Here is a 17895-nt window from a genome sequence, read left to right as displayed (position 1 = left end):
ATTTGGATCTTCGAATGTTGTTGCAGGAAACCTCTATTACATGCTTTTTCACCCATAATGACAACTATCACTAAACCCAAAAGTGTCTTCGTGGTCAGTGGCTAGACAGAATTCTTATGTAGGAAGAACACAGCCAGTTCCTACATCTCAAGTATCTTAGAGTCTAGGGAAGGGAATTTAGTTATTCGACAGAGAAGGACCTAAGTGAAGATCATGTACCTTTCTGTTGAACCCAAGAGACTCCATTGTTATTTCTCACTGGCTTCTTACTTTACTGTAAATCATTGTTTCTGGTGGTCACTGAGACACGCTTAAATACTGGGAGTGAGGGCACAGTAGAGAGCACAGGATGTGGGCTTAACAGTAAGACCAGAGGCCAGAGCAATCTCCGCATGCCTCTTTCCCTAACCTGCACTAATCCTATATGTCCACAGGGCTGTTAAGAGAATAATGAGCTAAAATATGCCAAGTTTTCAACCTGTCACCATGTGTGGCCACATTCAGTTCCAGAAGTCAGTGAAGCTCCTTGCCTTCCATCCATGTCACCAAAGTAAGTCCTACAAACATTGTAAGCCACAGCCGGAAGCACTGTGATGAAGAGGTGCTACTGGCTCATGCGTCGCCACATCGTTTGAGGTGCTGAGCATGACTATCTTCTTGTTTAGAAGCTTCTGGGGTTATTCCCTCCAGGAAAAATTCAAGCTTCAACATGTGGGCCAGGAAGCCAAATGACTGAGCTCATATCCTAATAACACCTCGGACTTTTACGACTTTACCAGACCTAGCTAACTCCTCCATGCCCTTCCATGCATCTGTGGTTTGGGGATGCTAAGAACAGCCTCCTAGAACAGAGATGGGAGCAAATCAGTCCGTACCATGGCCCCATTCTACAGAGGGTTATGGGGAAACAAGGCCCAGCCAGAAAGCAGAATCAGCATCTATAGGAATCCCGACAATGTTCTCGAAGCCCAGCGGGAAGAAAGGGGAAGATTCTGAGGACTCATCAGCAATGTTGTTCAACCTTTCCTCCTCGATGTGCCCCTGAGACCTTTCAGGTGTTCTGCCCTACCTTCCCAAAACCATAACAGACACTCAAACACTGCTTTCCCAGATGTGCGCTGTAGCTTTGGAGGGCTACAAACAACTGTAATATCTATGGTGTGTGTGTGAGTGATGTAGAAATGTGATGCCTATGTTTGTGGCATGTGTGCATGTGCATATGTGGATGTCATATGTCGTACTGTTGTATGCATGAAGGCCAGAAGAGGATGTCGGGAGTACTGCCCCATCACTCTGCATTATTCCTTTCTAGCAGGGTTTCTCTTTGAACCTGGATGGGGCTAACAGTCAGCAAATCCAGGGATCTTCCTGCTTCTGTCCTCCCAATACTAAGAATTATGGCCCTCTATAGCCACTCCCAGCTTTGGATGTGCTTTCTTGGGGATTTGAACTTAGAGCCACATGCCTGCCCCTCAAGTATTCTCATGCACTGAGCCATCTCTCAGCCCAGGACATTTCTGCTCTCTGAGAACCAGTTTTGTGTCCCTTAATAGTATGATGTTACCCTTGCTTGGGATCTGGGATCCACAAGCCTTATCACATTAGAGGAAAATCACAGGCAGAGTTCATTAAACTAACACCCCGCCCCCACTCCAACCATATTGCTGGCCCTCGCCCCGAGTCTCATCCCTTAATAATTTCCTGACAATATTGCCCTCACCCCAACTAGTAGGAAATTTGGATAGATGGAAGCAGACCGTGCCTTTCTTTGACACAATAACATGAGAAACATTGAGTTGATACCTCCTTTCACATAAGATGCCTTCAGGGACATTAAGCGGCTTGTGGAAACGAACTTAAAGACCCTGTCGCTCCAACACAGGCTGTTGTGTGGTTCACATACCCACCATACACGGCTGCCCCAAACTGGCCCCAATCTGAAGAAATCAAGAAGAAATAAGAAATCCAGATTCTATTGAAGCCCTTAGCCAAATAAAGCCCCAGGTCACATTTAAAAAAAATGCCCTTGAGGTCATAAAACGAGGGTCTCTTCCTTTCTTTTTTACAGTGGGGGGGGGGGGGGGTGTTGCTGACATCACCAAGTAAAAGTGCAACTAGAGCTGATGTTTCAATATTTTAAGAAAAATAAAATTAATTTGTAAGGCTGGGTATTTTGTTTTGGATAGCAATGCATTTACTATTGTTGTATAACATTTATACAACAAACATAAACAGGGAAGGCCTTGTCCAGCAAACACCGAATTGCTAGTTATATGTCACAAAGGCAGTAGACACAGACTAAGCAAATGTGGACCTAAGTGCTCATTGACCACCTTGCCCCTTTTGGCCTATGCTAAGTTGGATTGTGACACTTAAGACATCCTAGTAGAGCAACTTCCTGGTCTAGCCCTGCCATTAGCAACTCCTTATTCACAGGGGTTCTCAAGCAACATGGGACATGAATGACTCCCGAGTGGTGCCAAGCAAACTGGCACTTGGGCACACTGGAACCATCAACTGGCTTGGGAGACAAAGTGGGCCTCGCCCTTAGGCCCAGAGAAGAGTGGAGGACTGTGAAGTATCAAAAGTAAAGACAAAGTAGAAGAAATACCCACAGGGTCGTGTCCGTATGCCTGGTACTGTCTATTGCATCTCTTCAAACTGTGCTCCTGTGAAAGGCAATGGGGGAGACGGAGAGGAGGAAAATGGCAGAAAGGCCACTGTTCCTACAGGAAGCAAGGCAACTCACATGCAATGGCTTCCTGGTGGATTTTACCTCCTGCTGTGGAAATCTGTTGGAAGCTAACAAGCACAGCCTGCAATTTACAAAAATCATTGAGTGGGTTTTAAAAAACAGGAAAATTACCTTCTGGGTGACAATGAGCAAGTCTAAGACTCTCCAGGCATGTACACTCTATAGGTGAGAAAGAGATGTTTCTAGTAGGAGATGGAGGCTCCTTCTCTCTCTAAATAATGACACGGTCTAGGAGACATATAATTTTATACAAAATCACAAGGACATCACTATTTATAAAACCCTCTGAAAGTGAGGTTTATAAACCATGTGTGTCACAGTGACTGACAGCTTAAATGTATGAACACGGAATCAGAAGATAACTCAGACGCAGCAGATCATATCTTCTGGGGATAGCTATGAACTCAACTCAGGAGAAAAAGGCAAGCTGACCGGGACAGGCTGTGCCCTTGCTGCCTTGAAGAGCCGCTGTGATGAGATTCAGATCCATCAATACAATCAGGAACAAAAGTCAAATGTCAAGTTTGGGATGTAGTCTGTACGTTTGTCGAGCATGCACAATGGACCAAAGTCTATCGCCATCACTTACTGGAGTGTTTGCTTAAATGTGCAGAGTGCTGATGAGATAACCATGCCCTCTCCCACAAAAACCCAGGGTAACATAGTTTATAACATACAAGGTTCTAGAAAATGCATGTCTGTGTTTGATGAACAGAAAACATTTTTCTAACTGGCAAGCAATCTAAGCAATTCCTGAAATGATCTGGAAAAACAGAAATATTTAAAATTGAATTTCTCCAAACTAAATAATATATTAAAGTAATAAAGCATCACAAAAGAACTCTTTTTCATCTAGAAACACTTTCTCCAAAGTAGACAAGGGAGAATTTAACGTGTAACAGAAAGAACAGCTAGCCTTTAGACTCTTAAATTAACAGAAAGAGGGTAGGGACTCGGGACAAGGAGCTACAAGTTTCCCAACAGAGAAACGAATACAAACCAACTATAAACTACTATAGTATGCTCTCTCCTGCCTAGGTCTGTGCGGAAGATAGCAGGGAATTAAGCTGAAGAATGTGACAGTCTCAGATCACAGTAGCAGCTGTTCCAATATTCAACTAAACATAGAGAAATGAGCCAGTGACAGGAGAGCCCCCGTGAGTGTGTGAGCACCCAGTCCCAGTCAGGCCGGTGATGCTGCTGTTGCTCTGAGACTGGTCATGACTGGAGGGTCATCCCTGGAGACTCCAACTTTGTTTACATCAAATTCGGGCCTCAGTTCTGTGTGGTTCACCTGCTGACAAATTCCACCTATGGGAGAAAGTGCTCCATAAACAGTTCTTAGCAAATTTTTTGATTCACAATTTGGTACACAGGGTGTGTTCACAACTATGAAAACTCTCTCATGCACCCGCAATGTCCCTATTTGTGGTAAAGAAGCACTCTTAGTTACCATCCCAAATTGTTAAGCTTGTTCTTAAGATATCAAGTCAACACCTCATTAATGTGCAAATGCCCACACTAAGACACACCATGCCATGCCATCCAATGTGAAAATCAACCCGAGGGGAAAATGCCCAAATTAATGAAATCAATATAGAATACAGAGGCTACACCTCACGAACATGGCCATGTACTGAGGAGAAAATGATGGGAATGTCCACTCTCTAATACAAATTCCAATGAGTCCTAAGTTTTCAGATGTCAACAATTTTTAAACATGCTTCATAGAGTTTGGTAGTTTAAGTAAACTACTGCCAGCGAAAGGGATTAACCTGAAAACACTGATTTCACTTGTCAAAATGGGTAGTTCAATCCACTGATAGTGGGTTACTGGTGACAGGGCTTTGTGTATATATGAAAATTCAACTTTGGCCTTTCTTCCAGCATGTTCTTACAAACACACCAGAAAGTAGAGAGACTTGATGGCACACCCGCCCTGGTCTACTGTCACTGGCAAGTGGGTATGCACTGACTCTACCGCTTAAAACTTTAAAAACAAAATCAATAACTGACTAAGGCTATACTATTAGAAAACTATGTTTCATGGAATACATAACATCAGAACACATAAACGAAGCCCATGTTTCCATTACTAATGTTCTAAATATATATAGCCATGAAAACTGTCCAAGATTAAACCAATTAACTGTTCCTCTATAACTATTTACTTCACGAAACTGTGTTTTATGATTTAAAAGTCGTAAAAGAGAAAAGAAAGGGAGAGTACTGGTGTGTGCCGTTCTGTGAGGCACTTCACATCGTATTTCCATACTCTCAACTTAGGAAAGTATATTCATGAAGTGTAAAGTCAAACATTGCTCAAGGAATCACCAATAGGAAACGTGCCTTAACATTTATGTTTAAATGCCTTACAATGTTACCTCAGATAAATGAAATCCTGCTTTCATTTGGTCTTTGACTTAAAAGCACCTAAGCTTGTCTAAATAGCTATTAGCTGCCTACAGACTGATAGGCCAGCAAGTCCCTCTCATTTGTGGCGCACAGCTGACTCTCTTATGTAGCCCGAGGAGAAACATTCTGAGTTAAAAACCGGTAACAATTGTTGAGCACAATAGAAAAAGTTAACCAGTGCCTCTTTTGGTCAGGTCATGTCTTCTAGCTTTTATAATTTATTTTTACTTTAACTTAGGGCATGTTTCTGGTACTCTTTAGTTGTGGAGAGACTGCAATTCAATCCAGTGTTACCAGGATATGCAGAGTATAAGGGAAAATAAATAAATTATTTAAATTATTTAATGTAGAGTTGTCAATTTTAATAAGGCTAGAAAGTAACATTCTAAACATTTAGAAATTATATAACTTTAGGACAATATTGAAATGATGTTTCCACACAGTTCTTGTAGTCAAATCTCCAACACCCCATGTAAGTATTTTTAAAGAAAATCTATTTCAATTTAATATACTTTAATACAATTTAAGCACTACATTCAAATTGGATGTAAACCACTATGCTCGAATCTGTGTCACTCTCTCTAAATTTTGCTTTTTAAAAAAGTAAGATTATGGTGAATAAAACAAAAAACACTTCTCCACATCATGTTATTATAGAAATCCCACTATTTAACAAAGTATAAACAAGATGGTCATGACTCTTGCAAACAGAAAATTTGTATCTTATATAATTAAATCTTGTATCTGTTACAACTTATATAGGGAGTATCAGTTCTCAAGCAGAACTGAGTGATTCCACGTATAGTTCATTCTACAGCCAAAAGATGTTTTTACTTACAGGAGATGGCAGAAGAATAGGAGTCATAACTGTAGCAATATTCAGAATTTCAGTCATATTAAAAAAATTATGCTAAACTAGTTGGGTCATTTTTGCTTCAGCAAAATTTCAACTGGTTTCTCTGTCAGAGTTCCCAAATAATGTCATTAAGTGTAAAGTCTTTGTAAATGAATATGTGCTGCTTCAAAGTTGGTTGTAAAGAATTCTTTTCCTCATAGAAGAGATCATAGACAGATCCTCAGTGAAGCACTCCACTCCTGCTTACCTTAATAATAAATGTTAAACAGGAGAGATGGATGGATTTTTCTTTTCTTTTCTTTGTTTCTGAACACAAGGGTAAAAGCAAAGACCAACAATGAATGTGCAGTGTGTGGACTTCACATGGCTTAATGAACAGGGACACTTGGCTCTTCAGAATGAATCAATTAGGTGAGTGGGTAAAAAGTAAATAAAAAGCGAGGAAGTTCCCCTGTTTCTAGTCTTTCTTAAAGCACTCATATTTACGAATTGAAATGCTTATGAAACAAGGCAACTACTTATGGGGAGTGGAACACAATGCATGAGATAGAGGTCTATGCTTAGACCTGCTGCAACTTCCTCTAGTAATTAGGAAGCTATGTGTCCCTGCTTAGAAGGATGTTAACAAGCTCCTGCAGTTTCCACTCTAGCAAGAAATCAAAGAGACCCAAAGCAGACAGCTCGCTTCAGTAAAAGGATTATGAAGTCTGGTTATTAAGGCACAGACAGAACGCTTGACCACAGTTCTCTTTCTAAAGAGACTTTCTGAAACAATTAGCTTCCAGGGCCAGCAGGATTTGCTAACTGAAGAGCAAAGTTAAAGTGTGGCCCTGGAATGCATTTATGAAAACACACACACAAGTTTCTAGGAGAGCCCTTTTTCAGGTAACTTTTATGCCTGAAACCATTTCCAAAAGAAGGACAGAGAAACATTCTTCATTATAACAAACACCAGATCCCATCTGAAAGTGGCTACGAAAATGTTGACCGCTTCCACCATTCACAGGCTGCCATGATATTTACAGTTAGTTCAAATCCTTCTTTTAAAATACAAAGTCTCATAGGAACCACTGGAAGTGATGCTTTTATAAGACTAATAGCAATACAAGCAAAGACACAGTCCAGTGAATGTGGCACCTAGGGCGTGGAGAAGGGGCAGGCTCAGTCCAAACACAAGGGCAACACTCACATACCTTAAGGACTTCCATCGGCACCTGGGTGGCAGAAGGAAGGGTGGTGGGCACGCTCACGTTTATGGCTGGCGTCTGAGTCACGGCCACTCTCTGTTGCATGAACTGGGCTGCCTGCAGCTTCTGCTGCTGCTCCCTGCGCTCCTGCTCCTGCATCTGCTCACGCATGAGTTGCTGGCGTAGCAAGATGCGTGATGTCATACTGGAGGAGCTTAACGGAGGCTTGGAGGCCCCAGGATGCTCCGCAGAACTGCTGTGGGGAAACCAGAAGGCACACAGCATTTAGTATCCTGATGAGACCCATCATCTGCTTCACAGGATATCCTAAAGGCCACCAAACTAGGAGGTGAGTCTGCACAGCTATAATCAAGGCACGGCATGGCACTTCAGGTAATTGAAAATCAAGAGGTGGCGGGATTCTAGTCATTAGCAGTTGAATTAAAATAAGTCAGGCTGATTGCATCTAGATATTTTTTTATCAAATCACATTTCTTTCTAGCATTTCATGCCACACATGGTTCACCATCACTGACTATCAGGCCGCCATATGCATCAACTAGAAACCACCTGTCTCAACGGCACCCAAGTCTCCACAGTTAAAAATAAATTACTTGGTTTGCTTTCTTTAAATAGTTGAGTCTGATCAACCAATGACTCCTACATGTTATCTAAATTTCTTGAAGATGTCTAATATGGTTGCTAGCACGGAAGCTCTGTCACGAGAAAGGCTTCGAAGACAAGAGATGAAACAAATGATTAACAAAAAAAGTGTCTGGACCAGATATTGACACTACACCATAGCCCTGACCTTGTGCAAGAGGACAGAAGAGAAGCTGAAGTGACAACCCATCTCTTTTCCTCCTGGTTTTCTTTATGTGTTTTTCCTTGTGACTCATCTAGGCATTTCTATTGCATCGGTGTTCGGTGCTTTCCCCATGAAGTCCACTTGTAAAGGCCGGAGACTCACTGTTCACCATCATCTAACACACTCAAATGCCAGTCAGTAGGTAAGAATAAAAGAGTTCCTGTCTTTCCTAGGTGTGGCTTTGGGTTGCTTATCTTGCCAACTCGGTGACAGGAACAAATAATAAATGTCTTTCTGCCAGGGTTTCCATGCCTCAAAGAGATGTGCTTAGCTTTTTGCCCATTTATAAAAGTGGAGGTATGTTATTTCAATACCTACCATGCCACTCATATCAAAAGCCTTCCCTCCTAAGGACTGATGTTGTAAAGTTAAAATAAAGCACTGCTCATAATCACTGTGCACAATGAGCATCACCCCAACAGATGTTTAGGCTTGCTATTATTACCATCCAGCATGGGGACCAAACCCTGGGGCAGTGTTTACCCCCCTACCAAAGACAAAGGTCCTGAGGCCCCTGGCCATCTCAGTGAACGACCTTAGGGCAAAAAGGCTGCACAAGTGTCAACACGTGCTTCTGGATAAAGGTATGGATCACACTCTCATGTCATCCCCAAAAGCCCCAGAAGTTAATTCATTTTCCATACAGAAAACTGGTCCAGTAAATAATAATAGTAATAATAATAATAATAATAACCAACAAAAGTTAACACCAAGTATCCACTAAAATTCCATAAAAATAAAACTATTTATATGAATAAAACTATACAATATAATTTTTAAGCCAGGTGAAAAATATCTAGGTGGTGTTAAATTTTTTAAAAACATATTCATGATAAGAAAAGCATAATGAAAAAAAAAGAAAAGCATAATGATAATGTGTTATTATTATTATCCTTTAATAAAATCATATCCAAAAGCTAAAAATAAATTATTTTGTTTCAGAAAGTTCCTTGACATACAGTTGTCCAAAGAACTCAAAAGTGGAAGAATTTACATACTACAAAAGCTTTTAAAGATTTCAAAATATTCTGAATCACCTAATTTTTTCTTCAAGTAAGACCATAGTTAATTAAGTAAATCATGACACATGAATTCAGTAACATATTACCTTATTTTCTCAAAAATGCAAAATGAACAGCAAAGTAGGATATACACGAAGTAAGCACAAATTATAAAGTCAGATTCCAAAGTGGATTTACAGACTGATTCAGACTTCTAAGCTCAGCATGCATGTGTAAATCCACAAAGTGCCAGGCAGCAAAGGTATAGGGCAATCGTACTTGCCTGAGCAGGGATGAACTTAGGAAAAGCAATTTTCTTTCAGACTTTCTCCTTTAAGCTGTAATAATACCAAAGTATTTTTTCAGTGGCATTATATACAATAGATAGCAACTACAGAAAATGACGGGTGAGCAACTTCACCACTAGGCTACAAGAAAGGAGACTAGATCTAGCAGCTGACAATACTTCAAATATAGGAAGGGACCAGAGTGACCTAATCCAGGATATCAGCTCTCCTGGTAGTCTTCAGCAGCCCCCAAGCATAAAATATCTTTCTTCCGCTGTTTTCCCCAACATTCCCTCTAGACACACAAGGAACATTGAGTGAGCAGTGTCTATATTTCATTTATTATCTTACTATTACCTAAAACCACCTATTCACTAGCACAGGATCTGCTAAAAAGAGCATCCAAAGAAAATGTATTTCCCATTTTGGAGTGTATCTTCAAAGCTCAAATGTACTTTCCTAAGCCAAAAGATGGGAGGTGGCTATTTAAAAATAAATAAGAGGTCTTACAATTCAAAGCCTGTCAGGTCCCAGCATTTTCGGAGAGAATGATCCTTTTGATAAAAACAAGAGCAAACCTTTGTGCAGGAGCAGAAGGGGCTGTGGCATAATCGTGCTAATTAACTGCACAAGAGGAGCCACTAGCTGCAATACCAGGGGGAAAATCCTCTCAATTAATAGTAAAGCGTCAGAGAGATGAATTAAAACTTCTAGTTAGCAAGCCCACCAAGGCTTCATACTTTAACCACCACAGCAACATCACTTAAAGTATCTTCTATAATGGCTTATCAGCAAAAAATAATACTGACCTATACAACAGAACAGTACAAATACAGGGAAGCCATATGAAAGAAACAGTAGAAAACACGTTCTATATTTATATACATAGAATAAAGCTAAGCTAATTGACAGCTTAACAGGGCTTCTAAAGGGGGTCAATGCAACAGATGCATTGGAGTTACTTAACTATATAAACCACACACATACATACACACACACACACACACACACACACAGCCTGTAGGATATTTCCACATTGTAAGACATGACTACTAGATTCTCAGCTTGGCTCACCATCTTTTGAGTATTCTTTTCTCCTAGAAATAACCTATATTTATCACCTCATAGACAAAGACAAACACAACTAGATTTTACTCCATTCGCAGGACAAGGGGGCACCATTTGTGAAAGTGTGTGGAAGGGTTAGTAAGGAATGGAAGTTTATGTAAGGAATATTCCAAGTGGCTAGAATGACTACTTTTAAAAATGAGGACCTACTAACCAGGCCACTACTGACAAGCACGGAGAGATATCCAAACATATCTAATTTTAATAGCTGACTGAGCGCATCCTGGGGCCCATGAATCTTGGCTCTAGCTAGATAATCCTAATTCCATGAATATGATTCCTTTTAACCTAATTATATGAAGTTCATTGATTCAACAAATAGTTATGGCAGGTGCTGGGGACACCTGGCTTTGAACCCCGAAGTGAAAGCCCTGGCCACATTACTTCTCCCCAGATGCCTTCATGGGATGTCAGTTATGGAGACTGCTGGATTCTGATCTGGCTCCACACGGGAAGGTGTACATCTCCCCCTCAGAAAGAAAAACCTTCAGGCATGGCTGTGAGTGTGCTGACACCTCCTTGACCCTACAGCTGGACACGTTCCCTGAGCATGGGGCTTGCTCCATACTAGTCAAGGAGGAGGGCCACAGAGTGGCCTCAAGTCCTGCTTCAGCCCCTGCTGAGGAATGTGAACTTTAATGAGCCCTTCAGCCTCTCTGAGTGTCGCGCAAACCTATCCCTAAACACACTGTGGGCACTGAGTGAGTGGATTTTCAGGCGCTCAGTGCAGCAGCTGGACCACAGCGTATAGGCAGGATGTGCACTCTTTGTGTGGCCTCAGCTGCCATCCCTCCTGATGAATTCTCACTTTCAGCTTTCAAAGCCTCCTCCTCCATGATGGTAAAGGGCTACTGGTCAGGGTTCTGCCTTACCAGGCATATTCCTAAGTCCAAGTATTTCATTCCATTGCTTTATCAACCACTGAAAAATATCAGAAATCCCCTTAAGTCCACAGCATCCGGCCAGCATCACTTGCTGACCCCCTCACCTGACAGTGATGCCAGGACCTCACTGTGTGACCATATAGATCCAGCCCTGATCTCCACAGAACAATTCTGGGAATCCAGTCAGTTGAAACCCAGAAGGCCTGAGGGAACTGTGGAACTTGCCAGCATTCCCATAAATTTCTGGACACTAATCCCAGTGCTCAGAAGACAGAGGCAGGAGAATCTCTGTGAGTCCAAGGTCAGCTTGGTCTACACTGCAAGTTCTAGGCCAGTCAGGGATATATAGAGAGAACCTATCCCAAATAAACGAAGATAAACGAAGATAAAACGAAAAATCAATTGACCCTGCATTCTTCCATGAACTATAAGGGAAGAATATTAGCATTTTCTCTAATTTATATATATATGTATATATATATATACATATATATACACACACACACACACACACACACACATATATATATATATATATATATATGTAGATACATAAATATCTTCAAGCAGGACATTATCAAAATCAGAAACCCTTAATTTAACTCACAGTACAACAATATTCTCATCATAAGAGGACAAAAAATGTGACTGATGCCTTTGGTATGCAGAGAAAATCACTAGAACATTCCATTATATTCATTCTGATTTTACCATTTTATTTCCTGTTTATATAATTTAAGACATTCAACACATTCCTACAGTGACATGTTCATATAATTGATAAAGTAGGACTATGCTGACAAGATTTACTTTAAATAAACTGATAAAACATTACTTAGAGACAATTATAATGAACACAGAGATGCTGCACTTCTAGGCACTTCAACCCCAGACTGTACTGAAGTTGGAATTTTCCTTGCTTCCTAAATGCTTCTTACCTCTACATCCTTCAAACAGGACCGCCAATCTCTTGTTAACAGGACACTGTACATCCCTACCCTGCCCTCTCAAGCACTTCCCACTTAATTCTTCTATTAAAATTTACTCTTTTTTTGTTCGTTTTTTTAATTAATTTTTTTTCTAATTTACTCTTTATCCCTCTATATATTCTATTTCCCCTTCTTTAGAGGAAGAAGGGGAATATATCCCCTTCTTCCCCCCTGGTACCTTACTATCTACCTAATCTCTGTAAATGTTTTGAATAATAAACAAATTAAAGCTCAGAAGCTAACATCTACCTACAAATAAGAGAAAATATGCAATGTTTCTCTTTCAGGGGCTAGGTAACCTCACTAAGGAAGATTGTTTCTAGCTCCATCCTTTTATGTGTGAATTTCATAATTTCATTTTTCTTAACAGTACCAGAACTGCATTATATCTTTTTGAGTCATTGGCCAAAGGGGTCCCACAGATGCCTTCTCCTCCCCCCACAAAAAAAAACCTACATTATAGGCAATTGCAAATCTGATCACTTACACTTTACAACCTGACAGTAAGACATCCTATACTTATGTCACCAAATATGGAGAAGCTGAGCTAGTACTCAACTAGAAGCTTCAACTAGAACCTTTACTGGGCAACATTAATAGTACTGTAAAGTGTTTTACGCACTACCAGAACAAAAACAATCATCAGTCTCACACAGCTACAAACCCTCGGAGCTACAGTAGGGCCCTACCTGCAAAGTGGAACCACTGGTAAAATAGTGGCACAATTTTATGGGAGGAACCAACTCCTTTTTAAATTGGATTTAAGGCCCAACTCTTACATGACACAACTAAGTGGAAGACAGAGGCATTAGAAGCCACCTGACTTGCATTCTAGAAACTGAATTCAGGTCTTCTGCAAGACCACTCTTAATCTTGAAGTCATCTCTCAGCACCACACTCTCCAATTCTTGCCAGTCTGTCCACAGTGGATTCGCATACCTAGGTACTGGCAAGAACATTTTATCCAGGCAGTGATGGTACATGACTTTAATACTAGCACTTGGGAGGCAGAGGCAGTGGATCTCTGTGATTTTGAGGCCAGCTTGGTCTACAGAGTGAGTTCCAGAACAATGAAAGCTACACAAAGAAACCCTGTCTTGAAGAAGGGAAAAAATAAATAAAAATAAAAAAAAGAACTTTTTATAGGCATGAAGTTATTCTATATCTACTCAGACAATTGTCCCATTCACAAAACATGGTGTCTCTTTTCTAAACAACATTGTAATGGGTTAAGGAATATTTAAAAGCTTCAGATTACAATAGTTTAACAATCACTGAATACTTAGAATATAGATACCAAGACCCAACATTTATAACTCTAGATTGCAACCCAAATGAAAGCTCACGTGAGAATATGATTGGTAAACTGATGTGCCTGCTGCAGCAGGCAAACAGCCTTACAGGCAGCTTTCAAGGCTTAACGTGTCCACCCATTAAGCATGGCCCACACAGCACCTTGTGCCACCGACGTTACCTTGCAAACTCAACCTCCCTTCCTTTCAGCTCCTGGATGCATAAGGCAGGGTTAGCCAATCGGCCCTATCTGTCCTCTTGCAACAGGGTCAGAAAGGGGCGAGTATTCTACAGTAATATAGTGGATTCTGTTTCTGACTGAACTGTGGCAGTAACTCTCCTTTACATCCTCAAATCTGGTGAGAAGTGAACCTAGACTTTCTTGCACAGATCCCAAACTAAAAACAGAAATGTGAACCAACCAACCAAACAAACAAACAAACAAAAATAAACAAGGGCTGCATGGAACGAAGAATAAAAAGTTGGGCATTGTGTCTAGATGGTACTTCAAATCAGGGTCAAGCCATCCCTGAGCTCTATGTATTTTTGGACTAATCCTAAATGCTGATTCAGAAAGGCCAGTCAATCTCTTCTCTAGTGTAAGTTCATTTGATATGTCTTAGAATTCTACAACTGGGGAATAGAATTATTATATACCAAAATTAACCAGATGCAAGGTCTAAACAATAAATCAGTGAACTCCTGTCAAGTTAGAACAGGCATTTAGAACAGACTCTGTGAAGCTTCTCATTAAATTTTACAATTTCAGAATAGAATATATTTTATGCACTTGTCCACCACCAAAATCAAAGACTCCACGACAGAAATAGAACTAGAAAAACAAATATGATAACTCACTCAACTCTAAAACAAAACCAAAAATACTGAAGTTAAAAAGTTTGTGGGGGAAGAGGGGGAGATCAATGGACTGAGTGTGTGTCTGTGTGTTTGCATGTGTGTCTGTGTGTGTTGTGTCTGTGTGCACTGCATGAGATTATGCAATCTCAGAAATTATATTCTCTCTCACATATAAAATCTAGCCAATGAGATATTTATATGTAAACAAATAAACTTGGGATAAGTAACAGTCTGTTGTACTTTTAAAAGAAATCTCAGCAGCTCCAAAAAGGAACATCAACATTTGGCCCAAGATAATTCTCATAATGTAGTGGTTATGCATTCCTTCCCTACGGTACATGGGTGTCTTCGAGTTCTGTAATAGTCACACATGCATAATGAGAAACCTTGAGGGCAGAACCAAGTATATACATGAAATCCATCCATGGTCCATGCACTCCTTACACATACAGGCTAGAGGCCATTTTATATAATAGTTTCAGCTAAGCCCATTTGATGGCAATTTGTCGGAAGAGGTCAAGTGTGGATTTTTGCTAATGACATAGTAGTGCTCAAAAAGCTTTAGATGTCAGAGCACTGCAGAATTTTAAGTTGAGGATGTTAACCTTTCTTAAACCCTCCTCTGGCTCTAGCTAGCCACACTGCTACCCATAGTTCCATGAACTATAATGGCTACACACCTAAATCTGGCCAATGATGCTTAAGAATGAATATCAGGTGGTAGTTCCAGGAACCAAATACACTCGCCCTTGAACCGTCTGCCATCATGTCTCCTCTAATGTGACTGTACTGGCTGGAGTTCTGGGAGTCAATTGGGACAATAAGGATGAGAAGGAACTTAAAAGTCATACCATGTTTGACCCTTTAGAACTGGGGAAGTTGGTTCTATTGACAGCAGAGAATGTTTTATTCATATGTTTTATTCATACTATACACTTCCCAGCACAAAGACAGATAAATGTTTGTTCAATGAGTAAATTTGGTGTCTCTCTTCTAACAAACACTCCACCATATGGAATCAACAATACCACAACCTTAGTTTTAGGGTTAGTTTTGGTCAAAGGATAGATATGTTTGAGTCATCCGGTGACCAGAAACTTGGAGTCCTAGGGATCCCCTATGTTTCTTTCATTCACAGAGCATTTCTCTACATTTCAAGATGAAGATAGTCCTTACAATCAATGAAGCTATGCAATGACTTCCTCCTCCCCCAGACACGTGCCACATAGTTGACTGTGAATTAGACTCAGGGAAAAAAGCCTAACACAAAATAATGCAGTAGCCAGAGGAAACAGAACCCTTCAAAAGCCCATCACTGTTAGTTATTGGTAATTCAGAGATAGAAGAGAAACTCATTCAGCACAAAAACAGAGAAAGAAATTTCAGTTTGCTTGTCAACTATCTCTGGCTCCAGCACTCCTGGAGTCCAGTCTTAACTCTGTCATACGCTAGCTATAAGACTTCAGCAGGGTTTTGCACCTACTGAAAGCTCAGGTTTTTTCATCTGCAAAATGGCAGTGGAGAAGGAATGTTTGACATGAAGTAGCTGTAAAATTGCCTCAAGACATTTAAATTGCTAAGAACAGAGCCCACAGACAATATGGACAGTATGGAAAAGTCACAACAAATTATTTTACAGTGTGTGTATGTGTGTGTGATATGTGTATGATTTGTACATGTTCATGTGTTGCAGTATAGACACATAAGGACCATAGTAAGAATGGGATGAACAAAGATGGGTATCAGTCCCTACCTCCAATCTTGTTTAAGACAGGGTCTCTTGTTCATTACTGTACATGCCAGGCTAGCTGACCCATAGTTTCCAAGGATTCATCTATCTCCACTTCCCACGTCACCATGGAAATGCTGAGATTACAGATTCAGGCTACTAACTCTGGCTTTACATGGGTGGGAGGGTCTGAACTCCATTCCTCACCCTCGCGTGGCAAGTGCTTTACCCACTGAGCCATCTCACCAGCCCAACGCTGCACTTTAACCCCAGAAAAACCTAATCTCTGAACAACTCAACAGCACTAAAGTAGTGAAAGCTCTCAGGTTACTTTCAAGACAGGTAAGAATTTAGAATGCTGCTTCTGCTATGGTGCCTGTTGGCTTCTCTAGGGGGAGATACACAATTAATTCCAAGGCAGGGTAAAAATTAATGGAAAACAGGTCAGCATACAAGTTTTATCAAAGACATTTGCTAGAAAACTCATTCAGAGAGTTCAGAGGGATGCAGACTCTTAGAGCAAATATTATATTTAACTAGGGAAATATTCAAAATTAGGGATTAATTTGGGGACATTCAGATATGTCCTTAGGCTCCATCTGCAAAGCAAGTTTGATCTGGTTTCATCCCTCAGCCTGTTTAAAACCAGAACTAAAAACATTTGCGGGCTGAAGGTACATTCTTGCAAGGCATGATTCACAAAGAGCAGGCACCATCTTTCCAACTATTCTCTGATTTATAAGGCAGAGATTTATTTTTAAAAATTTCAGCATAATGGTATTTCAAATGCATAATGATATGTACTTTGTTCAAAAAATGCTCTATCATTTTAGAGAGATGAGTAATTAGCTGTTTTAATGACATGTGGGATGAAAATGTACAAGGTATCTATAAAAGCAAACTTCAGCAGAAATAGAAGCCATTTTTAAAATTACCTTTTCCAGGACCTCTTAAAAGAACCATCAACTGCAAATGACGGACTGTTAGCCCACACTTCAATTTATGGGAATTTCATTTTTAAGAATCAAATCCTAAAAATAGTTCTGCTACACCTAGTGTTTTTCCATTCTTCTTGCTGTCTTCAAGCACACCTTCACTGGCTGCAGAACAGAATGCTTCTCTGACTTAATCAGAACCCTGACCCAGGAACACTCAGTAAATAATTATTAAGCTCCAGAAGTGGCTTTTGCACAAGTTAATCTGCTTGAAAGCCTGTTCAGTTGGAGACCCAGCTTTCCGTATTGTTTCCTAATCTTATGGAGTAAGAGCGAAAGTAGGTGCGGGAGGGGAGGGAATGGGAGGGGGCCTTATCTGCTTAGTCTGTCTCCGTTTGGTGCTCCTGTAAAACTGCTACTTCAGCTTGTTCGACATTTCTATAACAAGGAGACTATGCTGATGTCTAAATGTTTTGCTCTCTATAAAGAAAATATAATAAATAGGCAAAAATACAAATCAGAATGATTTACAGTGCAACTACTACTATCCCACCATCAGGGTATCAAAACACCACACACACACACACACACACACACACACACACACACACACACGAGAGAGAGAGAGAGAGAGAGAGAGAGAGAGAGAGAGAGAGAGAGAGAGATCTACAGTATTTACAATGGGGCAGCTTTGGGAAATGTGACACTGA

The 17895-nt window shown here is 40.4% G+C and overlaps 1 protein-coding gene across 8 annotated transcripts in view; it reads right to left on the bottom strand.

Moving 5' to 3' along the window:
- Positions 1 to 17895, bottom strand: part of Mitf (melanocyte inducing transcription factor) — a 210034-nt gene that overhangs the window by 75080 nt on the left and 117059 nt on the right. For 6 of the 8 annotated variants that reach the window (XM_060383838.1, XM_060383836.1, XM_060383841.1 and 3 more), the window contains one exon: positions 7220 to 7469. In XM_060383838.1, the coding sequence (XP_060239821.1) occupies positions 7220 to 7469 (250 nt within the window). The remainder of the gene's footprint in view (positions 1 to 7219; positions 7470 to 17895) is intronic. The other 2 variants (XM_060383839.1, XM_060383837.1) reach the window with 1 other exon arrangement.

The sequence above is a fragment of the Meriones unguiculatus genome, chromosome 5 (genome assembly GCF_030254825.1).
Source record: "Meriones unguiculatus strain TT.TT164.6M chromosome 5, Bangor_MerUng_6.1, whole genome shotgun sequence".
Classification (NCBI taxonomy): domain Eukaryota; kingdom Metazoa; phylum Chordata; class Mammalia; order Rodentia; family Muridae; genus Meriones; species Meriones unguiculatus.
The sequence above is the reverse complement of the archived record's forward strand: the minus strand, read 5'-3'. Positions and strand labels throughout refer to the sequence as shown.